Source organism: Exophiala mesophila (assembly GCF_000836275.1).
Source record: "Exophiala mesophila strain CBS 40295 unplaced genomic scaffold supercont1.2, whole genome shotgun sequence".
Classification (NCBI taxonomy): Eukaryota; Fungi; Ascomycota; class Eurotiomycetes; order Chaetothyriales; family Herpotrichiellaceae; genus Exophiala; species Exophiala mesophila.
In genome coordinates this window covers 4182707-4209802 of record NW_015622505.1, presented here as the reverse complement: position 1 = coordinate 4209802, position 27096 = coordinate 4182707, and the positions used below count along the sequence as shown (strand labels likewise).

The 27096-nt window shown below is 50.7% G+C and overlaps 8 protein-coding genes across 9 annotated transcripts; 3 read left to right on the top strand and 5 right to left on the bottom strand.

Annotated features, from left to right (window-relative positions):
• Positions 1-2839: 2839 nt before the first annotated feature.
• PV10_03284 (uncharacterized protein) lies at positions 2840-5302 on the bottom strand. Its single transcript, XM_016367715.1, has 4 exons — positions 5025-5302; positions 4873-4969; positions 4464-4816; positions 2840-4418 (listed from the first exon to the last, which is right to left on the bottom strand). Exons 1-4 carry the CDS (start codon positions 5059-5061, stop codon positions 4054-4056), a joined length of 852 nt encoding a protein of 283 aa, XP_016227233.1. The 5' UTR covers positions 5062-5302; the 3' UTR covers positions 2840-4053.
• Positions 5303-5876: 574 nt separating this feature from the next.
• PV10_03283 (uncharacterized protein) lies at positions 5877-9760 on the bottom strand. The gene is made up of 2 exons (XM_016367714.1): positions 7193-9760; positions 5877-7143 (listed from the first exon to the last, which is right to left on the bottom strand). Exons 1-2 carry the CDS (start codon positions 9550-9552, stop codon positions 6135-6137), a joined length of 3369 nt encoding a protein of 1122 aa, XP_016227232.1. The 5' UTR covers positions 9553-9760; the 3' UTR covers positions 5877-6134.
• Positions 9761-10068: 308 nt separating this feature from the next.
• Positions 10069-11320, top strand: PV10_03282. 2 transcript variants are annotated; one of them, XM_016367713.1, is made up of 4 exons: positions 10069-10145; positions 10220-10548; positions 10603-11018; positions 11083-11320. In XM_016367713.1, exons 1-3 carry the CDS (start codon positions 10126-10128, stop codon positions 10695-10697), a joined length of 444 nt encoding a protein of 147 aa, XP_016227231.1. In that variant the 5' UTR covers positions 10069-10125; the 3' UTR covers positions 10698-11018; positions 11083-11320. The 2 variants fall into 2 exon arrangements, with proteins under 2 accessions (XP_016227231.1, XP_016227230.1); XM_016367712.1 differs by having other exon boundaries at positions 10603-11320.
• Positions 11321-11422: 102 nt separating this feature from the next.
• Positions 11423-12906, top strand: PV10_03281 (uncharacterized protein). The gene is made up of 2 exons (XM_016367711.1): positions 11423-11632; positions 11686-12906. The coding sequence occupies exon 2, from the start codon at positions 11935-11937 to the stop codon at positions 12892-12894; it is 960 nt and encodes a 319-aa protein (XP_016227229.1). The 5' UTR covers positions 11423-11632; positions 11686-11934; the 3' UTR covers positions 12895-12906.
• A 522-nt stretch (positions 12907-13428) lies between these two features.
• On the bottom strand, positions 13429-14546 carry PV10_03280 (40S ribosomal protein S13). Its single transcript, XM_016367710.1, has 4 exons — positions 14288-14546; positions 14200-14232; positions 14002-14048; positions 13429-13944 (listed from the first exon to the last, which is right to left on the bottom strand). The coding sequence occupies exons 1-4, from the start codon at positions 14487-14489 to the stop codon at positions 13771-13773; spliced, it is 456 nt and encodes a 151-aa protein (XP_016227228.1). The 5' UTR covers positions 14490-14546; the 3' UTR covers positions 13429-13770.
• A 718-nt stretch (positions 14547-15264) lies between these two features.
• On the bottom strand, positions 15265-16664 carry PV10_03279 (uncharacterized protein). The gene is made up of 2 exons (XM_016367709.1): positions 16459-16664; positions 15265-16369 (listed from the first exon to the last, which is right to left on the bottom strand). Exons 1-2 carry the CDS (start codon positions 16596-16598, stop codon positions 15958-15960), a joined length of 552 nt encoding a protein of 183 aa, XP_016227227.1. The 5' UTR covers positions 16599-16664; the 3' UTR covers positions 15265-15957.
• Positions 16665-18858: 2194 nt separating this feature from the next.
• Positions 18859-21157, top strand: PV10_03278 (uncharacterized protein). Its single transcript, XM_016367708.1, has 2 exons — positions 18859-19540; positions 19643-21157. Exons 1-2 carry the CDS (start codon positions 19381-19383, stop codon positions 20404-20406), a joined length of 924 nt encoding a protein of 307 aa, XP_016227226.1. The 5' UTR covers positions 18859-19380; the 3' UTR covers positions 20407-21157.
• An 835-nt stretch (positions 21158-21992) lies between these two features.
• PV10_03277 (uncharacterized protein) lies at positions 21993-26548 on the bottom strand (the record flags this gene model as incomplete). Its single annotated transcript, XM_016367707.1, has 2 exons — positions 21993-26329; positions 26389-26548. 2 exons carry the CDS (start codon positions 26546-26548, stop codon positions 21993-21995), a joined length of 4497 nt encoding a protein of 1498 aa, XP_016227225.1.
• Positions 26549-27096: the final 548 nt, after the last annotated feature.

The window sequence follows — 27096 nt, the reverse complement described above, 5'->3', positions numbered from 1 at the left end:
CGCCTCCATGACCATGCAAGAGATGGAGCGCAATCTATCGCCGCGTGCTCTCGTGACTGGACGAACCATTATAGCAAAGCTCGTGAAACTCGAGCCTTGCTCAGAAGAGCCTGTGCGGGTGGCCCTCCCACCCTGTCAGCCACGGCAAAATTGGCAACGACATTACTCGGCTTCCAAAGCGAGCCATTGACGGATCGGCATGTTGGCGGCTGTCCATCGAGCGTCATCTCAGTAGCCGCTCGAATACAACGAGGGGGCCAGGATGAGACAGGCTATATCTGGACATTTGAGCCTGGTGTGGTGTGGGTGCCATGAACCATTGTCGCCTTGACTCTCGACTGTAACCAGTGTTGCCACAGATGATCCATGATTCCAGAAGCGGTATTGGTCAAGAGGCAGATTGGGTCGACACCCATTCTGGCTCAGAGTCTATAGCCGCCGCCTGGCTACCAGTTTGCCCAGAGCGCGAGGGCCGTGGGCCACTCCGGCCACTCACACGTGTCATGGTTTCCCGGAGGAACAAGAGTATAACACTCTCTTGTCGAAATGCGCCAGCAAGCTCAAACCAACTGCGTTGGTCTCAAAAGAAAGTCATGCCAATGGCTTGTTGTTGGACGTGTAGGATGCTCCTCTGAATGATGTCGATGCATCTGAAACCGCGCATTACCCACAAGGCGCTTAATGGACTCGGCTCTAATTATAGCTTATGGCGCGTTGCATAACCCCGTCATTGATTCGGCGATTTAGCATCTCTCGGCTCGGCTGCATATTCTACCATTTTAGTCTGAGAAAGTCTTGCTAAGTCTTGAATTATGCCTGCATCTGGTGAGAAGAGCATTGAGGTTGGCTACTTGCCGAAGTGTAGAGGATTCGAGGTGGCCGGTCTGTTTGAAATTGCATCATTGCCATCCTCGCCCTGACATGGGCAGGGTCCCTGCTTCTTTCAAGGCGATTCACCTCAAACCTGCACACTTTGCCCTTCCATCTGTTTAGCACAATGAACTGTCAAGTCTCCTGGTCTTGCTCCATTACCCCCAGTTTGTCGCGAAGGTTTCACGGAGCTTGAAGGGTATTATGCGGTTCATACAACATCACCGTCCCTTGAGCACAGGTGTCGAGAACAGAGACATTGTCACAATTGTAGCAAGTTACAAGATCATCTCACATTGGAATAGAGCACATGTCATGACATAGTATTTCTGTGCACGCATTTGTGGAATGCAGGACATCAATCGCAAGGATGTGTCTGATCATAATGGTTCAATCTCCATCATATATATCATAAAACCCAAGCCTGGAATCTTGAATCATTGGCCTCGTAAAAAACCTTTTGGGTCAACATCATCTGCGGAGCCATCTCCGTTCATCCCTGGACATTCTTTGATGTGTGCCATAATAATCCGGTTCTTCAATTGGTGTCACCGTGTACACGATAGGTGACTCTGTGAAGGACAATTGTCTCCGAGAAGATATTGAAGTGATTGAGCTCGGTGACGTCGAAGCTTCAGATGAAGCAGGCGATTGGCATAATGAATTTGATGATGACGACGACGACGAGGATGACGAAGACCTCTTCAGAATGCTTCTTGAGGAGCTGGTGTTGGTGTATGCATATGTTGGCTGTTGCATCGTTGAGTAGAAACCATTTCGGTTCAGCCTTGTGTTGCGGGCAGTGGGGCTTGTAGGTGTTGGTGAGGCTGGCATAGGTGACGATGGTGACCGAAGTGGGGTCAATGTCAATGGGGATTTGATCGTCAGACTCGGCCGTGTGGCTTGAACTGTGCTTGTTGAGATGCTCAACGAAAGCTTAGGCTTTGCGACTCTGGAAGCGAGCATTGTGATGAGGTTGGGTTGATGAGTTGATGATGATGGTGATGATAATGATGGACGATGATACGTCAATGGCTGGGTAGTTGCTACCTTTGTTTGCTCAATGATTCTTGGAATGTTGTTGAGAGGTGATGATATGAAGTGTCCAAGACCAGAATCCAAGGACGTTTTCGTGGTGTTTAATATATCAGAGATGATACCCTGTTCAACAGACGATCTGGAAGTGCGGGGAGTGATAAGAATAGCACACGATAGATTGCAAAAATAGAATCTGTGGGCCAGCCACACGGTACGCAAGGAGCAAGGATAACAGACGTAGGCAAGGAGTATGAACAGAGCGAACAATTGATGATTGAAAATGGAAAGGAACATGAGTGTGAGGCCGCAGAAAAGGTTGACCGGGCGGGTAGATATATCTTGAAACACCTCCTTCCCATCGAAGGGACCAACCGGTTGCTGTGAGGCTGCTCATTGGCTGCCATTAGACCAGCACTAACCCATTTGTCACCCTGTCGACCAATCAAGGCTGCGACCCTGGCGCTCATCCTCTGTGACTTGCTGGACCACGACCTCATCGAACCAATGATCTTGGCCAGGTTCAAAAGGGCACACCGTCCATGCAGTGCTGCCCTGTGTGATATTGAATTCTGAGAAAGGCAACGTTGCCATCGTATGTGCCTACCTCGTCGACAGGCATTCTCGGCCACTCGTGCCGCTTCAACTCTCACTATTGGAAATGGTGATAGGCTCGATCATTATGCATTGCATGCCACTATTGCCTGACTATTGCGTCTTGCCAGTCATGCCAGAGCCGAATTAGGATGAGCAACCTGGTGACAGCACCTGTTATACAGAGCATCAACAGGTTACCTGCGGAGCATCCCGGTGCCATTGCCGAGTCATCAGGCTTGTCAAGTAACTCTCACCATAGCGTAAGGTAAGGAGTGTTCTCATGTGAACAAAAATAGATTCAAGTCGAGATCTAGACTATTTCTTTATGCATGTGTCCGTCCATCGCCGGCAGTATCGCCAATTAAAGACAAGGCCACACTCACAGTAATCTTCCACCTTGCTGCTGTCACGTTTGTGACAATATCCGATTCCGTCCGATACGGACTGCCCCGATGTCGGTCTCAACCGGCTTCCAGACGTCAATCACACGTGATGGCGAGTTGCAGAAGCGGTCACGCAAGCAACAATATCCAACCTACCAAGAGAGCAAGGCAATGCCTTGGGTGCATCATCAAGAATGGTCTAACATGTGCCAAAGAGCAAGAAGACTCCCACAGTGCCAGGTTGAGCAATCATGCCCGCGTCACACCACAGTCACCAGGTCGAAATGACTTTGTTGTTTGCTCAGCATCTTGGCCCCAAAGAATGATGAACCGTGTTCGTAAGGTTCCTATTAATCAATATCGAAAGGCACTGTTTTCAAGGTAAATCGGCGAACAAGAGGGTACAAAATCCGCACTTGGGCATGCGGTTGAACGTTGTCAGATGGCCTGCGGGTCAGTGCTCCAGCAAAGACAGGTTTTATACGTACCTGGGATCAGGATCGCAACATTGTTCGAGGAGCTTTACATGCCAAAATGGTGGGTATCGGTAGTAGGGTCCGTGCGGGTGTACATATCTTTCTTGCGGATAAAACAGCGTTGACGTGAGCTGGCGACAATGATTGCCGGCGAAGAATTTTAGTGGATTGCGGGCGGACTACTGGCGTCAAAGACAAATGGTGTGTACGGCGCGTCATTGTTTGATGTCTCGACTGCAAAGAGCGGAAAGCAAGTATCTGAATCGAAGCTGATGCGGGGGTTGTGCGACAGAAGGCCAACTATCGAGGCTGGATGAAGGCAAGTCAGGCGCGGAATGAAAGTATGTTGTCTGCCGTAATGGCCTTAAGATGATTCAGAGTCGAGCATCAGAAAGTAGTCCCAGCCGCACCCGTTGTAGTACATTTTGCCGTCAATCATGAGCAATGCTTGGCATTCCCCATGGGACTTTGTTGCTTAACCACGAAATCGATTTCTGCTGCGCCGAAAAGAAAAATAAATGGACCATGACCCTTCCGACTCGTCATACCAGTGATGCTTTTGTAGACGCCACAACCGAGGAGTGCGAGACGGCGATACAAGTGAAAGAATCGACAACAACGTCATCCGAGGGTTGCATTTGCCTTGTTCGTGCGCAAAAGAGTTTGCGAATAGAGCCCTAGAGTCAACCAGCTTACCTGCCACCGTAACGATCTTCCCGTGAGTACTCGCGATGACCGCCATAATCGCGAGGAGGCTCATCACGAGGTGCTCCGTAGCCACGATCTTCACCACGGTCCTGACCCCGGTCTTGATAGCCACGACGGTCCCCGCGAGGAGCACCATAGCCATCTTCACGTCTGCTTTCGTAGCGATCGATCCCACGGCCACCGTAGCCATCGTCACGATCTCTTCGGCCGCCGCCACCGTAGCCTCGTCGATCGTTATCGTCGAAGCGGGAGCCGCCGCGATACTCTTCACGGCGAGGAGGATAACCACCCCGTCGATCATCATAGCGATCACGATAACCACCTCCGCGGGGAGGACCACGGAAATCACCTGTGTCGTGTTAGAAAGGGACCTGAAAACAGAAACAGTACATACCACGTTTAGGAGGACCGAAGTATTTGCCAGGAGTGGGAGTACGAGGGCGAGCTCGGCGAGCCTTTTCAATGCTCAAGGTTCGACCTTCAATAACCTCGCCTTGGAGACCTTCCTTGGCAGCCTCAGCTTGCTCTGTGGTGACCATTTTGACGAAGCCAAACCCGCGTGATTCCTTGGTATGAGGATCCAACATGATGGAACAGTTCTCGACCTCACCATACTTTTCAAAGAGACGAGAGACGTCAGCCTCGGTGAGGCGAGGGTGGATGCCAGTCACGAAAAGGTTGGACCCAGTGTTGGTCGCACCCTCTTCATCATCCAACTTCATTCTGCTATCGACGGGGGGCTGAGGGCTGGTAATGGAGTCAGAGATATGGCTGGACAGCTTCATTGAAGTTCGAAAACATACGGTCGATCTCTGCCGTTTGGTGAACGGCTGCGGTTGCGTTCTTCGCGGTCACCACGAGGGGACGCAGATCTATCCCGTCTCTCGTAGCCACGGTCATCTATAGGACTCACGTTAGATACCAAGCATTTGAAGGCAAAGGGCGATAGACTTACCCTCATAGCGAGCAGCAGAATCTTCAAAATCGGCCATTGTGATGAGATTTCAAGTAGATGATATGATGGCGAAGGAGTGAAGACTTTGAGCAGGCAAGATCTAGGCAATCACCGATAAGATTGCTTGCAGATGGAAAGAAAGAAGATGCGGGAGCGAAGATGGGTTGAATGAAACACAATCCAAGAAGTGGATAGGTTCCAGATGATGATGATGAAAGTGGTAGTGATGAAGCTGCGGTGGCGATGGAAGAGAAGAAAGGCAAAAGATTCAGAGGGAGTGGGCGACACTAGGCAGAAAAAGAGGAAAGAGCAAGGCGCGCCTTGCCTGTTGAGTTTAAAACAATTGAAACTCGGAATCCCAAAGGCCAGATGAGTGGCTAATGCTTTCACGCTAGTACGTACTAGTGGAGGATTTGGTGCCTTCCTTCGCCTGCCAAATGCTTGGCGAGTGAGGAGAAATGCGCGCTAGTCTCGATTGCAAATGCCATCCACAATACCATCTTTGACGTGTCTTGGATGCTGACGAGTCGAGTATCACCTTGGAGATATACATTAAGTAGCCAACACAATACTGTTATTCCTTTGTACCTGGGGTTCCATTTCGTTCACACATACGAGAGGTTCATACTTCTATTTTGTATAGGTCACAGTAAAATCAAGCTCGATAGCTACATGTGAACCAGGATGTTGCCAAGGCTGACACTTCCAGCTCCATGGGGATAGTGTAAGCCACGGATCTGTCAGAATCAGGGGAAAATCGGCCTCAAACACCAGCACCCCTTCGTGATTACTGCCGTCACACCTCCTCTGGCTTGGAACATATCCTGGGCATTCTGATCCGTTGCTATTCTCATCCAGAACAGATTCCGGGCTCCATGCCAACGGACCCCTCATAACCAGGGGTGCTAAAGGCACAGGAGTGATGCATATTACTGTACTTCGTAGTACCTACGCCCAAGTTATCAGGCTCTAACAGTTCGGACATCAAACAACAACTTCAGCTTCATTGGCCCTGTCTTGAGTGGATCCGACTGATCGATGAGCTTGTCTCGTCCCAAGACTACAGGCATGCTAATCAAGAATACACCCGTGTAACCCAACGAAACCGACTCACCGTCGTGTTCGGAATGATCGCGTACCCCAATCAGTCGAGGGCTTTCCTCTCCTGGCTCCCCGTCGACCAGCCTTCTTCGTGCTTGAGTTAGCGTTGTAAAAGTGACCATCCTCCACCACAATTGTACTGTTGGCCCCATCGGACATATCATCGCTCGGGCCTAGACCTTCAAGTTCTTCTTCGTCCATCTCACTAAGTTCCTCGCTCATGTCACGAAGTATGTCCGGTCCTGTCCAGCGTTCTTCAAACACCGTGATTCCTTCCGGATCGAATTGAGCCACATACCACGGAATGCCTCCCTGGCTGGGCAGTGTCTGGACATGACCTTCCAGACTCATAGGTGGTGTGGGGGGCTCCAACGGTTGCCTTTGCATGGCCATATCTTCAGCGTGTTGTTCTGCCTTGAAGCCATTAGTCGATGCCGGTGGAGTGTTGACGGAAAGAAGGCCATGCTCAGCGACCACATTGTCATGTTTGATTCCAAGTGGTTTCCCAGGGTTTGCATCCAGTAAAGTTGGGACCGGCAAGCTAGATGCCACGTCACCCACGACAACCATTGATTCGCCCATCTCGATATCCCCGTCAGCAGGGCTCGCAATCCCGTTTTCGTGTTTTGCCTCCACAGTGTCCATGGTCGGCATCGTCAGGAATTCAGGCAACGAGCCTCGGCGTGAAATCAAGGCTTCGTCCATCTCGCGCATCTGTTGTGCAAATGGCCGCCCATTCAACTCAGCCTCCTTGCGTGCCGCATCTTCGATCAGCGGTTCGATAGCTTTGACTATGCGACGCGCCAAAGTGCGGCGGTCTCTTTCCTCCGGTTTCATGTCTTCAGCACGGCCACTGACCAGTGTTATCAGTTCGGCTATGCTGGATGCACTGTTGCCGAACTGAGCATTGATGACCTGTACCATTTCGCTGGAAAAGCTTGCCACTGATAGATGCTGCTTCTGGAGCACTAGTGAGCGGAGGCGGAGAAGACCCTCACGGAAAAGCCCCTTATCAAATCTGTGGCTATGTCAACAACAAAACCGTATATACTGAAAGCTGAACTTACTTGAGCGCTTTCTCGATGATCGGCTCCAGTAGATGGGGCACGGGAAAGTAGACAGTGTCGATGACATCTTTGAGGAGAAGAGCATCCTTCCACTTCATTTCTTCACGCTCCTTTACCAGCGCACATAATTGCACAAGCCTCTCCATGTCCTTTGCCAGCTTTTCGGCAAACTCAATCCGTCGCTCTAGCCTCGCCCGACCAGCTGCACCTTGCGCTTTGTAGTCGCGACGAGTGACTTCAAAGGAGCTGAATGTGTCCATTTGCAGCTGCAAACGTTTGAGTAAAGCAGCGCCTCTGCGTGCCTCTCTTTTCAAGGTCCAGTATTTGCACACTTCCGATACGTACTCTTTCTTCTTTTGCACGGTGAAACGGACCAACGACTCTTCGATCGATTTGAGGATGACTTCTGGTATTACTGGAGCGCCCGAAGGAAGTCGCCAGATTGTTTTCGGCTTCTGACCCTTTTTGTTGGTCAGGATTATCTTCTGAGGGCCTTTGTCTGCAGCAGGAATTTCTGACACATCGTTGATAGCGAGCGCCGAGGCCCGGCTGTCAGCCCAAATCTGGCCACGGAAGTGTTCTTTGAAGTACTTGGTAGCCTCTTCAAAGGCCCGGTCAGTGTTGTGTTCTTGCTTCCAATCTGATGGCGTGTGGCGATGGCAGTATGCCCTCAGATGCGATGGGTCCATCAAGGTGTTCGAACCTCCGCCAGTCTTCATCTTCAGGTAAAGACCACCTTGCCGAGCGCATGTGAGGTGGAATGCTTCGTAACATCGGCCGTCACTACATTGGATAGACGCACCCATCCCTTGCTTGCATATATAGCACGTGAGCCGCCATCGGCTCGACGGTACTTTCTCGACATCAGTTATTGGCTCCATCAGCGAAGGGTTCCCAATAGTAACTTCAGGTATCCATGTCGCACAGAACAAGTGTGCCCATTTGGAGTTATTGGTTTGTTTGAAAGCGCCTCCCTCGTTGGGGCAGAATATACAGCTTGGTCGCGAATTGCCCACCAATTGACATTTGCGGCACAACCACTGCCCCTCTGGAATGTAAGGCACGCCATAACACTCTTGATGAACTGCAAGGTCACAACCATCGCAGAAGACAATAGCGTTGGCATTCTCGCAGTCACCGTCGTCACAGATGGCGCATTTGCTGTCAGGCTCTTCACCAGCAGGCTCTCCATTAACAGCTGCGGCAGAGCTGGAGCGGGGACGCTGCGTTTGCGGTGCCTTTGGGTTGGGCTTGGGAATTCTCTTTTCGAGCGCATGCCATTCCTTCTCGATCTTGGTCATGGTGATCTCAAAAATCGCGGGTTTGATGATTTGGATTCCGTCTCTAGAACGGCCTTTGTTGAAATTATCCAACCACTTCACATCTTGCTCGTCCATGTCATACTCAACACGACCAACACCGCTGCTCCCGATTGCCGAATTCTCACCGTTAGTGATGAGGTCCGGGCTGAGGTCGAGATCTTCTTCGGCGGATCCTTCTGTTTGTCTGATGTGTGTCCGTTCCGGTCGTGTGAAGATTTCGCTTTCTTGGTATCCAACATTGGCCATAGATTTGTCCACAAAATCCATCTGCGCGGTTTCGCCTTGTTCATAGGTCAAAAATGCATCCAGGCTTCTGTATGAAGGCTTCGGTAGCGTCAGACGCTCCCTAGGGTTGGGTCCAGGCGGCGGAACATATTTAGGGGCCTCCGGTGTGAGAAGGGCGTGTACCATAGCATTTGGGTTGCGGACGGGCCTTCCAGCCTTCCTGCGAGGAGGTGTAGCGATTGGAGCGACTTGGGGTTGACTCGACACCGACACAGCTTCAGAGCCAAGGCCATTGTCTATTGACGTCTTGTTCGTACCGTCCACGTCCTCGGAAGGAATGACTGCGAAATCTGCTTCTAGATCTAGATCAGGGTGAAACTCCTCCCACCCTCTCTCCTCTCTAGGTTTGTAGCCGTCACCATGCGTGACAGCGGCGGAAGCAGCCGCAGCTGTGCTGTAACGAGGCCGTGTTCCACCACGGGTTGTACTCCTCGCGGACGTTCTGGCACCTGTGCCCGTTGTTCTTCTTCGATCTGTTCTCACACGTCGACTGCGTGGAGTTGTGAATTCGATGTTGGCACGGGGTGTTCTGGTGCGCTCATTTTCTGCATGCCTTCCATCTTCCCCTCGGCCACCAGGAGTCCACTTGGGAGAGTCTTGTACTCTTCGCACCGTTCGAATTCGTTTGGCAGGGGGTTCGACATCGTGAAAGTCGGCCAACTCGTCAAGATCAGAATCGAGGAACACGGAAGAGGGTCTGGCAGCATCTCTGCGCGGACGCGTCCTTGCTTGCGCGTTTCTTAGAGGGCCCATCTTGTCACTCTGAAAGTGGGAGAACGCGCTGGATGATAGGTCACCAAAGGATTAGGAGTACCAGGGTAGGCATAGGATCGGGTTCATGGGTGTGGGATGCCATTCAGCCCGTCTATCAATGATTTGGATAAACACACGAGGCTCGACAGAATATGAGATAAGTGTCGGACCACGAAATTGAGGTGTCAGGCGCTGGAACTGCGTGAACATCGACTCAAGTGTAGTTGCAACAACGACGAGAACATGTCCCAATGTAGTTAAGCGCAGTCCTGGCTTTTGTTCGCGATTGCCACTCTTTAGTAAGCGGGAGCGGGCTAGTGTCCCGCGAGCACCACCAGCTGCTCTTAGAGACAGTTTAATTGGCAAGGTAGCATGTATTTAGTGACGGTCAATTGCACTAGCACTCCCTCCACGAATCCGCGTGCAGATGCCACGCTAGTGTTCATCTAGCCTTGGCGTCTCAATGCTTTTGCTGAAATAGCATCTCTTGAGAGTCATTGTCATCTTGCATCAAAGATTCAACCCTGACATTCATTTTCCTATCTATTGTCCTTGTATCAAAAGGTTTCCTTCATGAGTGCCGCAGTCGAAGAGTAAGTCCTTCTCCACCTGTCGGACGTCCTTCACCACCAGTCCGTACTGACAAAAGGCTCCTTCTGGTGCGCAGTTCTCGCAGTAGCCGCCGAGGAAATGACATAAGACCAAGCAACCAGTCCCGCCAAAGTGTGACCCCCAAAGATGTAGCAACAAGCGCAACACAGTCAAGAAGAGGTGGAAAAGCAGGGGCACCAGTCATGAGCCGGTCAACAGACAATTCTCGGAACGGTTCTTCGTCGCAGGCGACATCTTCATTTGATGAGGGCCCAGCCATTCCAGGTTCAGATGCCGGTGCTGTCGATGCTGCTTTGAAGCAAGGCTTCGATGCAAACGCTCCAGTCTACAAACCAGAGGCTAAGCCCCAGCCAGGAAGATCCGAAAGTCCATGGGGAACCAAGGGTGCGCCGCTCCGTTTTGCTCGCATAGCAGGACCAGTAGCTGACTTTTCTACAGCTGGAACAATGGCAAATGGCAAGGATTTTTGGCTTGAGTTGCGCAAGCAGGTCTTCGCACTACAGCAATCGGGCGGCACTAGTCAAGGAGGATAAGTAGGCTCTCTCGGCCTTGGTTCTGCACATCAATTGTTTTCCAGCGGCATCTACGAGGCTTATCTACCATATGATTCACGATACCCCACGCATTATAGCATAGCGCACATGTTGGGTTGGGACTTGGGGCAAGGTGAGACGAAGAGTCCGCTTCCTTGGTGCCCCTGATGGCCCTCATCGCATTAGGATCAGCTCGAAGCGAGGTTTTAACCCTCATTGATCTCATCTTCTGGATTGCGACCACTCGGGTTTGTTTAGAGATCTCAGCAGTCCACCGGCATGGGTCCTCAAGCCGGTGAGCCGTGGCACTTTGCGCTGTTGGTAGGTCCTCCTCGACTGAAACTGTGCACGGCTACGCGATGATTATATTTATATACATACGCAGCGAATGACCTTTGATCATTTCTCGACGTTCCTCTTTATCCACGCCGAACCCTTTGACGGCTCAGCCACCTTTGTTCAGAAATACACAGAAAGACTTGTATTCTCCTACTTTGTCTGACGCTCTCAGTGAAAGAAACAGACATCAGTATACAATAGATTGCCTCCGCATTGCATTCTATGCCGGTTCACCATGGCCTGCGATATTCTTTTACTCAAAAGTTCTTGTTACCGGCTCTAAGTCTCACGACAAAACTTCATTGTGAAACCCACCAAGCAACATGTCGCGAGGATCAGTTCATATTTTACTTTAATATGGCTTGTATTTATCATGATCTGATCTCAAATTCTTCATCACAACCACATCATATCGTCGACTTATGGAACAATCGATCACAATCGTGAGAGCGATTTCGGAAGTCGACACACAGAACGAGGACAACTGAACCTGTATATGCAAGAGGCGAAATCCTCCGCGATTGTGGCAATGTCTTCTAACAAGTTTGCTATTATCTTTCCCGAGCACAATGGCTACTTGTTCTGCCAGGCCTTAGGTAAGGGTATCCAAGCTTCTACCATGATTGTACGTTCAATTGACAACAAGAAGGACTATGTGCGAAAGAAGACCAGGCCGACCAACCCTAACAACAGAGCCAACGGAGGGGTCGACAAGCCTGATGTGTCACTTCATAAGAAGCATCAGCGGATCCCTGACCTCCGCTCGTGGGAGCAATTTGCTGTTTTGCCTGAGGGTCACAAGGACCACCAGGACTTCAAATCTCTCTCACTTGTCACTCAGTATTGCAATGGGGGTACTGTTGGACGCTTCGTACACGTGCTAAAAACGGCGAAGGTCATGCCATGCGAGGTCCTGCTGTGGCGAATGATGGATCAATTGCTTGAAGTAGTTGAGGCCTTGCACCATGAGCCCACCCCGTTGGTTCACAAGGACCTGCACGCACACAACATCTTCTTGAACTTTGATCAAGAAGATTCCCCACTCCCCGACTTCTATGTAGGAGACTTCGGATTGGCTACTCCCCTTCAGAACTTGGGGCGCGATAATGGGCCTGTTGTCGAGGATCCTTTCGAGGCCGAAGACATTTACAGAGATTGGATCGGCATTGGCAATGTCATGCAGAGCTTGATCTTTTGTGGGTATTCCGGCGACGCATGGGGGTCGGCCACCCAGGCCAGCATGACAGCACATCTGTCACGGTTCTCGTCTGAGTTCCAGCAATGCTGGACCAGCTTTGAAGATGTCATCTGCGCTGCATCAAAGCACCATCTTGAGGTCGCACAGCTCCGAGACCTCCATAAGACTGTAGAGAAGCACGCGCAGCTCTCTCGTAGTTCCATGGACCCGAACAACAGCTATCAGTGGACTCGTCAAGATAGATACACCCATCCGGAGCTTTCGGAGGACGACCAATGTCAAGGAAAACACGATGTTGTTTTCTTCGACTCTCGGCATGAATTGCTGCAGCACGCCAAGTCAATCCCTGGCCCATGGCACATCGCACGAGTTGATCCACAGACAATGCATGTCACTGGCATTGAGAAGCTGTCGTTCAACCTGCACTTGCCTGCAATCAAGCTGCAGAAGGCAGATCATCCTAGGGGTGCTTGGGGAGCGTTGAACCGAAATCGGGAAGACCATGACAAGGTAGACCAGCTTGTCAAGACTGAGGTCGATCACATCGGTCTCGATAAAATCCTGACGGCTGCTGAAGCCTTGGGGCGTCCCGGTAACGATGAGGTCCAAGCCTTTTTTGAGCTTGATGTTGCCTTGACCGACAAGATCCTGCACGCATAGCTGCTATGGATCCCTTCAAAATCCTAGTAGCCATGAACACATGGAACTAACCGTGTCGTTGATCACCGGGTGGCGGTACCCAATCTGGGTCGGGGGTTTGAGAACATGTGCTGCATTTCATAAGGAATCTGATCCCGAACCAGCTAGCCCCATTAAAAGAAGCATTATAATAAAAATAATCAGAATCAAAATGAGTGTCCAACTTGTCGCTTCCTTCCATGTTGTGATTATCGTACGATGGTGGATCCTGGATCTCAAAAGAGAGTCCATTTCTAACTACTCCCGATTGTTGACTATAAAAGTATCAGGATGAGAATTTGAAGACCTAGGATATCGTCTTGTAGCGGAGTAATGTGCTCGAGTGGTAGGGTGGTATGCGTAAGTAACAAGGTCTACTGCTACCAGGTAAATATGTGAACATGTCCAAGCATATGTGGATGAGCGCATCTTAAATTGTCTCGGTGTGCTGAGGACTGACCAGAGAAGAGTTCCCGGATGTGGTCGAGGACGAGGTGAGGTCTCACACGAGGGGAGAAGCAAGGGGAGGTAAGGAGGAGGAAAAGAATGATCGACACCAATGCAACTATCTAGGCCGAGGGGAAAAATGCCTTGCGCAGAATTGATTGGCATGCTAAATCTGAGAACCAGGAGTATTCTGATTCAAGATGAATCTTCATCTTTTCTTTTCATCGACTAAAATGAGATCCGCTTGCAAGCGCCTAATGTAGGCCTGCCCGCCCTTCTTGTCACTTCAACGTGGCGGGATGCCTCGATTGAGATTCAAGAGTCATGTTGATCTCTCAAACATGTCCTGTGATAATCTTGAAGTTTTCCTGAACCATATTCACGTGATTGGAGCCTTTGGACGCGAATGGTTTATGCGACCAAGGTGCTGGCAGTGGCGCTCTCGTATTTCCAGTTGGGCTGCAGAACACCGACGGTCTTGTAGTATCTGCTAAGGCGGTGGATTCTGGATTCGATGAGAATGAGGCGGAACTTGGAGTCCTTGTCCTTTCGGTTGCGCTCGAGATGCTTTCGGACAGCGACAGCCTGCATGACCGGTCAGCGACCAGAAATATGGAAATATGGAACGTCAATATAACTGACCTTCTTGATCAACATGTAGAGATCTTCTGGGATTTCGGGTGCAAGTCCTATGTCACTCTGTCAGTCACATGGACCAATTCAGAGGCTGTGCCGAGATGATTCCCAATGGACGAATCTGGCTAGATGAATGGGTATTGGAGCACAAAGCTCATCTTCCTCGGACCATTCATGTTGTAATGAAATCGATTGGATGCATACCGTTGGATTTGAGGATTCTCAGAATCTTGTTACCTGGGCGACCAGTCAGTACTTTGAAGATGTCGGACTTATGCAGAGTTTTTCATACCAGTAACGACCTTGACCTGGGCGACACCATGGCTATCACGGAGGACAACACCAATCTGCGAGGGAGTTGCACCCTTTCTGGCGAGTTTGCAGATGTTCTCCTCGACGGTCTCGGGGGTGCTCTTGAACCACGTGGGCACTGTTCGCGAATATGGGATGGCCGAGGCGCTGATACCCTTTCCTTTGCTGTGAAGACGACCCATGGCTCCGGTTCTGAGTGGTTGTCAGGAAGTGTGTGGTTGTCGATGAAGCGATGCAGTCTTCGAAGAGAAAGTTGCTCAACATCCGCACTCATGGTCGCAGGTTGTGTGCCAAGAGAGAAAATCTTGGCATAAGAGCGGAGTATGTGGCCTTCAAGACGCGCTCGATCCACCATATCTCGCCGCTGCTTTAAATCAAGGCCCGTTCGTCAATCCAGCTTTAGAGCTTTATGCCCTGAGGGATCTGCAGTCGATTATTGGACTCCGATATTGTATAGGATTTTTGAAATGGTCCCCGTACCTAAGAGTTCAATGCGACAGAGACAAATGTGACACAAATAATATGGCCTCGAAGTTCGCTAGCAAAACGGCGTCATCTCTCTCCTGAAGTAGAATGGTACCATCTGATTTCCCCTTTCTTGGCACCTTTAATAATTCTTCGAGCCTTCTGGACTTGTGACTTCCAAGAGAACTTTTTCCGTGAGCAGCAACTCTTCCACTGGTAATTCCACTTCACAAGTCATGTTTACACGCAGAATTATACTGTACCAGCCTGAATGAATACCTGCTCGGTGAGTATAGTTACACTTATTTTATGATCGACTTGCAAGATGTATTTCTGGATACCGCCATGTCACAGAATGCCAGGTTCCTCAAGGTAAGCAAGCATCTTTCCGCAAATCCCCAAATATCTTCCCACATGATGAACACCACATATACTTTTTTTTCTGGTACCTCTTGATTGCAGAAGGGATTCGGGCGCAAGCTCGTTTTCTTCGATGATCTCAATGGACTTCTGATTTTTCTTCGCTGCACGAATCTACAATGATATCAAATCCGCAAATTCACACACTGACCTTTGTGGCAGCTAGCGATCAGATCATGTCAAGGATCTACACAAGAGTGACAAGGCAAACTTGATTTGACGACTTTGGACCCTCCGACTTCTTGCCATTATCTAGGTTGTGAAGTGATCCCTGCCATCTCTCTGTTCCTCTTTCCACCCCGCTTGTGAACTCGCGCTACTTCTCCACCACTATCGCTCTACAGTAGAAGTTCGATCTTTGAGACTTTGAACTGTTGAACAGAGCTTCAGTCTAAGCACGACGAGGATTCCTTCATTTGCCTGGATGTGCACATGTCTTGAGGCACAACAATTCGTGTTATGGCGGTGCGAGGAGGAAGATGTGCGCTATGCAGCTAATCCTGCGAATTGGCTGGGTAAACGTGTAGAGGCTGGTTAGGACATTCGATGCCGTATCAGTCGAGCTCTGGGCCTTCTAGATTTCGTATACGTGAAAGGTCGTGAATGAAATCTCTGGGGCATGTACTCCGGCTTTGCAGTTGTAAGTGTGATAATGCAATCCTTATTCGACATAGCTCCAGCCGCTGCTCAACTGTGCCATTTCCCCTGACGGTGGGGTTCAACCGCGAAAGTCGCGACACCGGAGTGCGGCAATGTTGGTTGCCTTCAAGACGTGCCGCCCATTTCAGTATCATCGTCTTTGGGTACGTTTGTGTTGGCAGGTGCCTCTTCATTGGTGATACCATTCACCACGGCTTCGTTAGGACCGGGGCCGGACTCGGGCATGGGAGGAACTGTAGACGACGAGGGTGCAGGATCTGCTTGCGCTGCTTCGTTCCTTGAGGTGTCTGATGACGGCTCCACAGCGGGATGTATCGATTCTGGCTGGCTTTGCACGGAATCTGTCTGCACAGGCTCGCCCTCAGCTGGTGCAGGTGATGGCTGCTTTTCTTGAGGTTTTGGATCTTCAAATTTGTAGGCGAATCGTTCACGGATGTTTGTAGCGTCGGGGTTGCCTTCGTAGAGTATCGATTGGTGGATGAGGCATTCTCCCAGCCATTGCAGAGGGAATTCGGCCCTGTTGGAGCAGAAAGAGGTCAGCTAAAATCTCTGATGTCAGAGGCAACACGGGCTCGCTGAGGTGCTCATGAAGCTTATAAAACTCACTCGACACCTAGGCTTTCCGTTATAGCCTTTTTAAGAAATGGCGCCACTCTGGCGTTGAGGTAGTCCCTGAGTGGAACTTGTTGTCTGTTGCCCGCAGCGTTCATTATGACCAGCGGCTGGGCTGGTGTTGATTGGGACATGACGATCCCACCACGAGAACTTGTCTCCTCGTACAAGACACGGGAATGTGGTTCAAGATCTTTGAGTGGCAGGGGGTGTCGCAAAAATGAAAGTTCCTCCGGAATGGAGGCGATCCCCAATACTTGTTGTTTACTACCATAGCGCAGCAGCGTGCGCAGGTTACAGGCGCATCACGATCACGATCACGTGACAATTGAAAGGGAAGAAATGCCAGGGGAAGAATTTTGGAGTTTTGTTTTTGCGAACAACACACAATTACACGATCACAGATCACACGATTGGGAAAAAGGAATCTGCGTCAGATAGTCTGCATGAAGGTGTATGAAATGCCTCGAAACCCGGTAATGAAAGCATAGTAGAGCACCATGTACACATGTACAGCTTGTGGTGCTCCTCCAATCTTTCCTGAGCGCCAGAGAAATCAACAAAGACATTCTCACATCAAACAGGCGGGGTGATCAAACGATGGATTGATCAAGCTAGCCATGGTATTGTTCATGCTGAACATTTGCCCACCATGTGCCGTCATCACCACTAGGAGCATCGTCTTTGTTCCACCAACGTCTGCGCGCCACTTACCTTCACCCCATGTGGCCCCTTCAAATGGTCCAACATATTCCGCTTAGCTCTGAGTTCATCAAATCTGGCTTCTGGGCAAACTTGCTTTACTCCCTTGGATACCGTCAGAAGTACTGAGTGTGTCAAGAACTCACGAGTCGTAACACAATCACCCCCTTTCAGTTTCAGAGATCGAGTCCGAAACCACCGCAGAAGTTGTTGCTTTTCGTTTCAAGAGACGGCGAGCAAGCTGGGCGGCGTACAAGCCACTAGATTTATGCCACGTGTGGCTTCGGTTGTAGATGAACAAATTCGTAAGTCCAGGGTACACTATGATTGTATCCGCCTCAAGGCCGGGAAGATCCATCTAGCGAGATGGCGACAACACATGACGTGACTCTCATGCGAGATGAAGAATCGATCATTCTAGCGAACACTTGGGAACGAATTGATCAAAGTGAGGCAAATTTTTGTTAGCTTCGGCAGTCATTAGAATGAAGGGTCTGTACGGGGCAACGTGGCTTTGCACGAGACTACCAGACAGCGTCATTGATGTGCTGGCGCGAATTGGCAAAAGTTGGAGACAAACGGGAAACGGCGGTCAATGCGTCGGGGTCGAATATATAAGAAGGCGAGTGTAGTCGCTTGGCCAGCGGAAGACAAAAAATGTGTGTGATGTTGGTAAAAGCTGAAGTCTCGTGAGGAAGAAAAAGGACCCCCAACCTGGGGAAGGCAAGTGCAACTGATGATGCTCCGGGGAGTGCACATGCGCAGCGCGTGGCTTCCTGATTTGGGACCCTCGTTGCTTCCACGTGAAGCTCCCACGCGGCAGAAAATTTCAGGCCTTACAGACAATGCCATATCTCTTCCAAAGGCCAGAATCTCCATCGAGACATCATCTGTGAGTTTGAAACGTCTGGAATACAATAAAAGACGATCCGACGAGGCTGCGACATCGACATCGACAGGGCCGTATTCTTCATCCATTCATGAACACGATCTGGAGGTAGGCAGTTGTGATTGAGATTCAGATGGCTGCATGGATGGGGGGCAAAGGCGAGAGATCACGCCCAGCTAACGAAGCTTAGGCGACTTTTGTCTTCTCATTTGGTGGCTGGCTTCGCCCCAAACACGCAATTGCGGCTTACCATTCGAGCAGCCAGGCTTCACGCGGGATGCGCCGCCATTGGAGCAATCTCCCATGGCGCAATCCACTCTCTCTATCAAAAAAACCTTCAAAAGCATCAATATCGACGAGCTAGTTACACAGGTTCAGCAAACCTCTCAAGAGTCGCGGAGCTCTTCTCATTTCACCGGTCGACAAGTTGGAACTTAGAGCATTTCAATTTGCGGCAACATGCAGGGGAACGGGGCCTCCGTCGCCTGGATCACGAGCGAGCTGCTGCGTTTATAATTACCCTAATCTTGTTCGCATGAACCAGCATGACCAAGACTAGCCCGGCTAAACCTGAAAGACAATCGCCTGCTGCAGGAGACAGGATCTCCCAGATCTCCCACCATTCACGATCCCCTCCATCATGTCCAGCTCCATTCCAACCACTACCCTCCCGCGACCAACCTCCACCAGCCCACTCTAGCTTTGCATAGCTTTGGTTGTTGCACCTACAACAGCTCAGCAATGCAGTTCAGGCCTCGAGGTCGCTCGCTGGCCGTGCTGCTGTTGACGCTGCCAAATGGAGATGGACCACACGGCCAGCTCCTACGGAACCTTCCAAACCATCCAACCCTACCACAGGTCACCCTCGATCAAGACAACATGCCCACCACTCACAGCGCGCCGTTGTATGTTCTGCAGCAGCAGCTGTTGTGTTGGCCAACCCGCGCCTCCCTGATCATCTGCCTCTGCTCTTGCCATCGTCAACTGTCGTTGTTATTCGTTCTTTCTATTGCTGTCCCGTGGCTAATGACTCTGTTTGACCCAAGCGCCTCGCGACCAAGCCAACAGACCTTCAAACCGACGACAGACTCTCTGCATTCCATACGCCTCTGACTTCTCTCACCTGACCAGGCTATACACTCTCTTTTAGCTGCCTGCTTTTCTTTACCCATTTACTTGCCTATATTCTGCATCATTCATCTCTTGATCGGACCTCGATGACTTGCTCCGGCCTTCCACATGCCGCCCGTTCTCGCGCTTGATGAGAGACACATGCAGCTCTCTTTTTCCCCCAGCCCATTCGCGCGACTCGGCGACCCTTCCCCATGTCCAACTTGTTGCAACAATCATGGACAGAATCGGAGAAAATCACCCTGCTGATCAACATTCTTCAAGGCGCCGTTCGTGACGTTCCTGCCTATCTTCTGCAGGGAATTGTACAGAATGGCTTGCAACCTAGATGGGAGGACATTGCACTTCCTGAAGGTACGTATCTGGCATTGTGCACATTAGCATGTCCTGTGACTGTTCGATCGGGCAGACATTGACATGTCAGCACCCTCGCAAACGCTCTACTAACGTTGACAGGTCGTTCGCTCAATGCTTGCCGCCATACCTACGAGGATCTCAAGCTTGCCATGCAACCCACCGGCTCCTTACACTCGCCTAGGCATTTCGCGCCCTTTCACCACATGAGAATGGGAGCGAATCCAACTCCCACGCGAGCAGCCTCCGATCATGACATCCGCGCGGCTCCTCAAAGAGCAATCCAGCCTCGTCCCCCGCGCACTTCAAATTCTCCACGACCTCCCGCAACCAACGGCGAATCATTCACCATAATCAGTGCATATACACCAGACCAAATGCCAGAGCGTCGACGGAAGCGTGGCCGCCCGACAAAAGAGGAAGCAGAAGAACGCGATCGAAGGCTCGCTGCATCGGGACAAACCTACGAACGTAAAAAGCGACCAGCCAAAAAAGCCCGACCATCAGAGACTCCCGGATCGCTTTCAGAATTCGCCGCAACTACCTCTCCCCAGCCACACACCCCATTCTTGCAGCTGGAGACAGGACATGAGGTTTCGAGCGGCAGGAGGTCGATGCGACCGCAGGACGATGACGAGTCATCACTCCCTGCGCAACCTAGATCTCCTCCCGATGACTCTGGAAACGAGCGCAGCCTTGATGTTGTCCCAAGTCCTTCGGATAGACTGCTCTTGAGATCGAACCTTCCTCAGGCTATCCCTGCTGTCACTAGAGACATGCCTCTCGACCGAAGCCCAACTTTGCGGCAAGATCGGCCCCCGGTCCTACCATCAGATGAACCGCCTCCTGGACCATCGTCCGCATGACCCGTCGATCGACAAAACTGTTTTGTGCCACCTGTTTTCGCTTTCAAAAGTATAATAATTCTCCGCCATCACCATACCGCACCCAGAATACCATCAATAACAGTACCTCGCAAACCAACAAATGAGCCACGAATATAGAAAAAAGGAGAATTAGTGCATGATACCCATGTTTACGACGACGCATTGCCGAGGGAGGAGGATGGATGGTTTTGACTCTCGCGCTGCTCTGCTCTGTTGGCTTGCTCTCCTCCATTCTAGTCCGGTTTATCATTTGACACTACACCCTTGACACAAACAAAACACACCTTCTCCACACAAATCGACGATGATTCAACAGCAATCCACCTTTTCTGTTTACACCTTTGGAGTTCTATCAGACCAGGCAAGCGTCGACCAATGTTGCGCGGCTCGTGGTGACTTGACCATCAATCCGCATGAGCAGGTCTCTCTTGTTGTTCTGAAATATAACATACCTAATAACCACAATACAATCGTGATCTGCGGGTCAGGTCTACTGCCGGGAAAATCGGAATCGTGAAGATGACCCCAGCAGTTCAAAAACGAACATGCAAACCAGGAATCAAGGACATGGTGGGGAATAGGGCTTGCAACGAAAGCATCCCGTCAAACCTACAAGTCCGGAGATCTCTACAAGACATTTTAGACTTCTTGATTCTTCGACGTTAGTATTTCTAGCCAGGTAAAACGAACGCCAATTTTATGGCCTTGTTAAAGGCCCATCTTCGTCACATTTGAATTTTTCGTCTTTGAAATCTGTATGTATTATGGTGACCGTAGAGAGTTCTATACTGTATGCAAGTGTGTTGAAAGGAGTGTGTTAAGGCGACACAACAGAGTGTAAATCCTTGATAATAGATCCATCGACTTTGTGGTCAATACTCATCGCACGAGATCCATCTGAGGGTGATAGATAGTATGGGACGGGAATGTCAGCGTTGATATTGTATACTACCTAGTATTGTTGTTAAGAGCAAACCCTAAAGCCGTTCCTGTTTAGATATATACGGAGTAATAGCCTTTGCTCCGTCCATCACAGAGGCTATGCAGCTGTGCGTGTCTAGCAAACACAGGTACATATCATGAAAGACTCTTTTATATGTCAGGTTGAGAGCTCAGAGAACTAAGTAGATACAATGGTCAGTACTATATAGGAGCGAAAATGACCAGTCGACTCCATATGGATACGGTCCTCCACCGAATCTTGAAACTGGAGCAGATGCAACGGTTTTGCCCAGACTTGACAATGAGCCTCTATGGTATACCAAATAAGTTAGTATCCAAGGAGTAACTTCAACATGCGATCGTCGTATGGCGTTTTGGACCTCTGTTACGACAAGGGTACCTAATATAGATTGTGACACGGAGGGAAGGTCGGGTGCCTATATTGCGTATTTTGCATGTCAAGTTACGAATAGTACCAGAGAGCAAGGCCAAAAAGACAGATGTTCGACAGAAGACCAGTGCATCGAAAAGTTGAAGTTATAAAATTTAAGGAAACTGTGCATAGGTGGTCATTGTGCATTATACACGTTGTATCTTTGGATGTAAATAGAGTGATTGCCGACCTAATCATCGTAAAGACCTTCGTCGTCTCCTTCCACATCATCGACAAAGCCATCAATAACAGGTTCTGTATGGGCATGTACAGGCGCCGTAGCGTTTGCTTTTCCCTTGCCTTTGAGTTTTTCCGACCCGACGCCGTTCACTGCTGTGCCATTCAATTGATGCATGCTGACTCCATAATCATCATCACCGTCCGACGAGGCCCCAGAATCGGGGTTGCCGATCCGTGTAGGTTGTTTGAAGTGATTGGAGACGGGTGTAGAAACAGTTGGGCTCCCAGCCCTCGCTTTACCTTTACCTTTACTGTGTAGTGAATGCGAACTAGAATTTTGACGAGAGGATGGAAGGGGTCTTGTTGGTGCTCGAGATGGGACAGACGGAGCTGTCGAATCCTCCAACGTGGCTGGAGACGAGAGCGGTGAAGATGTTGGGATAGGTGGGGGCGGTCGGATGGGTAATTTCGCTTCAGCCTTGTTGAACGTAACGCCCGCATCGATATTGTTGGCATTTGTGGGGCTCCGGCTTTTGGTTTCTGTCGCAGTGATGTCCTGTTCTTCAAACAGGCCTCGAATTCTCTCAAAGTGCTCCAGTTCCTTCTTACTAACACTGCCAACCAGTTCCGTTTGTGCTGCGGTGAAGTCTTCCTCCGCGACCACAACCTGGATATCTTCTTCTGTGGCAAGATGATCAAAGAAATAGCCAGTGCTGATCTCCTCTCCTCGTGCTTTGCTAATTGCTTGGACCTTTTCATCAACAGATCGGGTTTTCCTTGTGATTGCTTTGAGCATAGCGTCACTGCAAAGGGCGTACAAGTCGGCGCCGGTATATGTGAACGGGAGACGACTGGCGACACGGTTCAGATCGACATCTGACGCGAGGGTGAATTTACGAGTGAGGGCCTTGAGAATTGTGAGCTGTTGATCGTGGCTGTCGGCAACCCCGAGGTAGAGCATCTTGTCGAATCGACCTGGGCGGAGTAGTGCCGGGTCAAGGAGATCTGGTCTATTTGTAGCGCCGATCACAAAAACACCGCCTCCATTGGAAGCAGAGCCGTCGGAAGACTCGCCGCTGCCTCCTCCCGACATACCATCCAGTTCAGCTAAAAGCTGGGACACGATCCGATCCATGACGCCACCGCTGTCTCCTTGATTGCCACGTTTTGGTGCCACCGAGTCCAACTCGTCGAAGAAGACGACACAAGGCCTAGCATCTCGCGCCCGCTGAAAAACACGTCTGACATTGGCCTCGGATTCACCGATGTACATGTTGAGCAGCTCCGGGCCTTTGACACTGAAAAAGTTCAAGCTGAACTCTGTGGCAATGGCTTTGGCCAGTAAAGTCTTACCTGTCCCTGGAGGTCCGTAGAACAAGATGCCCGAGCGCTTCCTGATGCCGTTTGCAAACAGTTCTGGATGGGTGAGAGGGAGAGAAATGGTCTCCATGATTGCATCCTTTTGTGACGAAAGTCCGCCCACATCCTGCCATGTAACGGTGGGGATTTTGGGTGCGCCTATGGCATCGGAAAATGTAGAACGTGCTGCAGCGATGGCTTGATTAATGTCCGTAGGAAGAAGATGCGTCGCAGGGGGTCCCCCTGACACGTAGATGTCAGAGAGTTGGCACGACTGTGATTCGGCCAAAGACTCCAGTCGCTCAATTCGAGCGAGAGAAGCTCGGTTGATCACATCGACAAGATCTCCAGCCACAAGAGCAGCTGTCTGGAGGGCGACTGATTTCAGGTTGATGCTTGGAGACAGCGGGATAGACGCAGAAACACAGGCGTTGGCCAGGATCAATTCTCGAGCCTTTTCGTCTGGAGCTGAAATCTCAAGTTCATGTGAGAACAAACTCCTCAAGCCAGCAGGGATATCATCCAGCTTGGTCGTAGTGGCAAAGAACACCCGGGAAGATGAAATAATCTCTTGTAGAACCGGAATCATCCTGTCAGCAGTCAAAGCATCAACATGCTGAATCATTAGGGCCGTCTGCTGAGCTCCCCCGGAAAGAGCACGCTCGGCGCGTGTTTTTAGGAGTGCCTCTGTCTTGACATCGCCGCCACCAGTGGTGGAAGCGTTCTCTGAGAGCAGGTCATGGGCTGATATTGCGAAAGTGTGAACGCCGACGGTTGAGCAGGCAGAGGTTGCTATGTAAGACTTTCCGATTTGCCTTTGCGTCGAATAGAGGAGGATGGCTAGTGGAGGAAGGCCGAGACTAATGGCGCGATTGCTCACCGCAGCTTCAATAAGTCCAGAGAGTTTCTTCTCAGCGGGCAGTTTCGACAGAGCTGGCAGGTCAGAGGCTGTTGCAATGTGATCGGGTCTCCCAACTTGTTGTTGTGGGGGTTTTTTCGTGCCAGACCAATACTGGGTCCACAATTTGGTTGAGTGCGAGATTGGCTGAATGCTACTCCCACTTTGAGATACTCTTGCCTGGGTACTGTCGAGAATAGCAACACCGCCCCAAGGATTCTGATCCGCGTCTCGATCGACAGAAATGTCGACGTCGACCTGTTGAACGGAAAACCAAGCGGTGACAAAGCGATGGGCGTCCCGCGGATTAGGCACGTTGAGCTTGGTCACGGCTTCATCGTCTCCCCTTTCTTCCGCAGGCCCCTGCGACGCGACAGCCTTGCCCAACTCTTGGTCAATAGAAAGAGCAAGGAGATCCCCCTTCTTGAGAGCTCGTTTCTTGCTTTCCAGATAGCTTTTGAGGGCGGAAAATAGAGTGGACTGTAGGGCCGGATTTGTGGTGACAGGATCCGCGATCTTGGACAGAACGACCTCTTTAGCAAACGGAGGAGTCTTGAGGATGTTGTTTCGGGGCAGATGCAAGGACTTTGGCTCGGGCCGCGGAGGAGATGGTAACGCGCCCAATTTGACGTATTGTGCGTTGTCTAGATTGGCGAGCAAAAGTGGAGAGATCAGTAGGACTGGTGACATGGGCGTCATGAGGTCTCGTTGGGAAAAGCTCGTTCGGCGGTCACCTGTTTTGTCGACGGCATATCGTGGACCTTGATTTGTTAGACCAGATAGACCAAAAACCCTGACGGCTCTCCAGTCGGAGTCTTCGTCCTCTCCAAATCCGCTTAGATTTCGTATGGCTAATGCCGAAAAGCCTTGAGCGCTGACGTTTTTGGAGACTTCTATTCTAACCCAGTCGCCAGAGAAGCAGCCGATTTTGGCGAGGGTACTGGTGTCAATGAAGACAAAAGATTGATCGTCATCCTCCAAACTTGGTCTAGGATGCAACAAGTCTATGGGAACTTTCTGGAGTAATGGCTGGGTTCGGAACACCTTTCCCGGCCTACCACCGTTGCGAGCGGTGGCAGAGGAGAAGCTGGAGTACAAGGAGCCCGGAGTGTGGGTTCCTGTTGCCCTTTTACCACCTGGACGCGGAGTGGCTGCAGTCATAGCAGACAAAGTACCTGCCTGTTGAGGAGGAAGCCCTGGGGCACTCAAGGAGATCATGTCGTCCATCGAATCGGAGTCTTCGTCACTGTCTGAAGGGGCAGATTCATCACTTTCGGAATCAGCATCGGAGTGGTCGTCTCCATCGGAGCCAGTTTCAATGTTTCCATCCTCGGCTGCAGAATAGAATTGGTCGTTGGAGGTGTCTTCTGCAGTGTCTTCGAGAGACTCTTCGATGATTGGTTGGACCGGGGCAAGCTTCTTCAAAGCCTTTTCTTGCGAGGAGCCGGTCTGAATCAAAATAACCTTGGTCTGAGCAGTGATGCGGCCCTGGGAGACAGGTTCGCATTCGATGACTATTGCGGGTGGTGATCGAGCATGAGTTATGGGATGTGCAGGAAGTGGCAGAGGAAAGACGTCGCCGGAATGAACGATGGGCAAATGAGACAGGCCATCACGAACCAGAGCAGTCAGGCGATTGACGGCTGCGGGGATATTCTGGAGGCTCCCGTTCGGCAAAGAAGGCCTCTTGTCGAATCTGGGGCTCTTGATGGATTGAAAGCCTCCACCAAATCTACTCTGTATATCATCAACTCGGTCGAGGAGACCCTTTTCGACCGAAACATAGATGGTTTCTAGAGCCAAGGGCTTGGTGCAGACGAAACGGACTTCGATGGATTTGGGGATATGGCCTGGGTGACGGTCCCGTTCGACATTAGAATATGTTCTTAGCAACGACTGGCAGGCCGCAGCTGAAGGGGAGATTCTGATGGTGTCGGCCTGTTCTGGTGGGTCGACCGAAGACGTGGGTGAGGTGTGAGGAACGGCAGTGAGGATAGTCCAAGTGGAATCTTGAATTTCGAGATGTAGAGCTGAACGAGGTGTGATGGCAACATAAACCTGGTCTTGGTCGGAATGAAGGTCCTTGTGAGCTAGGTAGGTGTTAGCGACCGAAGAATCGAAGCGTCCGAGGTAAATTCTCAAAACCTACCGTCACTTAAGCCGATCCTGTCCCAAAGGCCGTGGGCAAAGACGGCAGCGTCGCCTTTTATTGTCTCATCAAACAGCAGTCGAGCTGTGAGTGGTCTGAGGGCGATCTCACGCCTGCGCCGCTTTTTGGGATGCTCGAGGTTGTGGTCGAGTTGGTCCATGTTGGCTCAGAGTGAGGGAGAATGTACTATCATGTCCAAGCAATGAGACTGGATGGGTCCAACCTGCGATGCTTGTGCTGTTCTGAAAGAGCTTTCTCCCCTAGCTGCGGTTTTCAGCAATTATATGGACTGCGCTGGGTTGTAGTGGATGAATTGGAGGTTATGAGGAGAGACGAAAAGGAATAAGCAGTGCCGAACCAGACGCAGGCGGATGCAGACACAGACCCCAGACTCACGGGCACACGCAGGCGTGGCAGGCAAAATTCTGGCAATAATCGATTCGCCCGATGTGCCGAGGCACAAACAACTTCACTGGGACTGGTCAAAATCTGTAACCAAGACGCCGAGGCGGAGGGATGGGCTCGAGGAAGGGCTTTCTTGATGTGTTTGACGGCCGAGAAGATATGTGCAGTCTGCAGACTCGCAGGCCATGTCTCTGATTTGAATTCCCGGGATGAGCAACGATAGGCATCTCTGCTTATTTCTGGCTTGTCATGATTATTGGGTCGTCGGCAGTGGAGGATTGAAGATGGTCCTGGCCACTTCAA

Excerpts from the sequence above, each read along its gene's own strand:
- PV10_03281 (XM_016367711.1), top strand. The coding sequence starts at position 11,935 with ATGCCATGCGAGGTCCTGCTGTGGCGAATGATGGATCAATTGCTTGAA.
- PV10_03283 (XM_016367714.1), bottom strand. The coding sequence starts at position 9,552 with ATGGGCCCTCTAAGAAACGCGCAAGCAAGGACGCGTCCGCGCAGAGAT. Across the intron at positions 7,144-7,192 it reads ATCATCGAGAAAGCGCTCAA|ATTTGATAAGGGGCTTTTCC; the intron begins GTAAGTTCAGCT and ends ACATAGCCACAG.
- PV10_03282 (XM_016367713.1), top strand. The coding sequence starts at position 10,126 with ATGAGTGCCGCAGTCGAAGA. Across the intron at positions 10,146-10,219 it reads ATGAGTGCCGCAGTCGAAGA|TTCTCGCAGTAGCCGCCGAG; the intron begins GTAAGTCCTTCT and ends TCTGGTGCGCAG. Across the intron at positions 10,549-10,602 it reads AAGTCCATGGGGAACCAAGG|CTGGAACAATGGCAAATGGC; the intron begins GTGCGCCGCTCC and ends ACTTTTCTACAG.
- PV10_03284 (XM_016367715.1), bottom strand. The coding sequence starts at position 5,061 with ATGGCCGATTTTGAAGATTCTGCTGCTCGCTATGAGG. Across the intron at positions 4,970-5,024 it reads TTCTGCTGCTCGCTATGAGG|ATGACCGTGGCTACGAGAGA; the intron begins GTAAGTCTATCG and ends TGAGTCCTATAG. Across the intron at positions 4,419-4,463 it reads CTTCGGTCCTCCTAAACGTG|GTGATTTCCGTGGTCCTCCC; the intron begins GTATGTACTGTT and ends AACACGACACAG.
- PV10_03278 (XM_016367708.1), top strand. The coding sequence starts at position 19,381 with ATGTCCAACTTGTTGCAACAATCATGGACAGAATCGGAGAAAATCACC. Across the intron at positions 19,541-19,642 it reads GGACATTGCACTTCCTGAAG|GTCGTTCGCTCAATGCTTGC; the intron begins GTACGTATCTGG and ends TAACGTTGACAG.
- PV10_03279 (XM_016367709.1), bottom strand. The coding sequence starts at position 16,598 with ATGTCCCAATCAACACCAGCCCAGCCGCTGGTCATAATGAACGCTGCG. Across the intron at positions 16,370-16,458 it reads ACGGAAAGCCTAGGTGTCGA|GGCCGAATTCCCTCTGCAAT; the intron begins GTGAGTTTTATA and ends CTGCTCCAACAG.
- PV10_03280 (XM_016367710.1), bottom strand. The coding sequence starts at position 14,489 with ATGGGTCGTCTTCACAGCAAAGGAAAGGGTATCAGCGCCTCGGCCATC. Across the intron at positions 14,049-14,199 it reads GAGAATCCTCAAATCCAACG|GACTTGCACCCGAAATCCCA; the intron begins GTATGCATCCAA and ends AGAGTGACATAG. Across the intron at positions 13,945-14,001 it reads TCTACATGTTGATCAAGAAG|GCTGTCGCTGTCCGAAAGCA; the intron begins GTCAGTTATATT and ends CCGGTCATGCAG.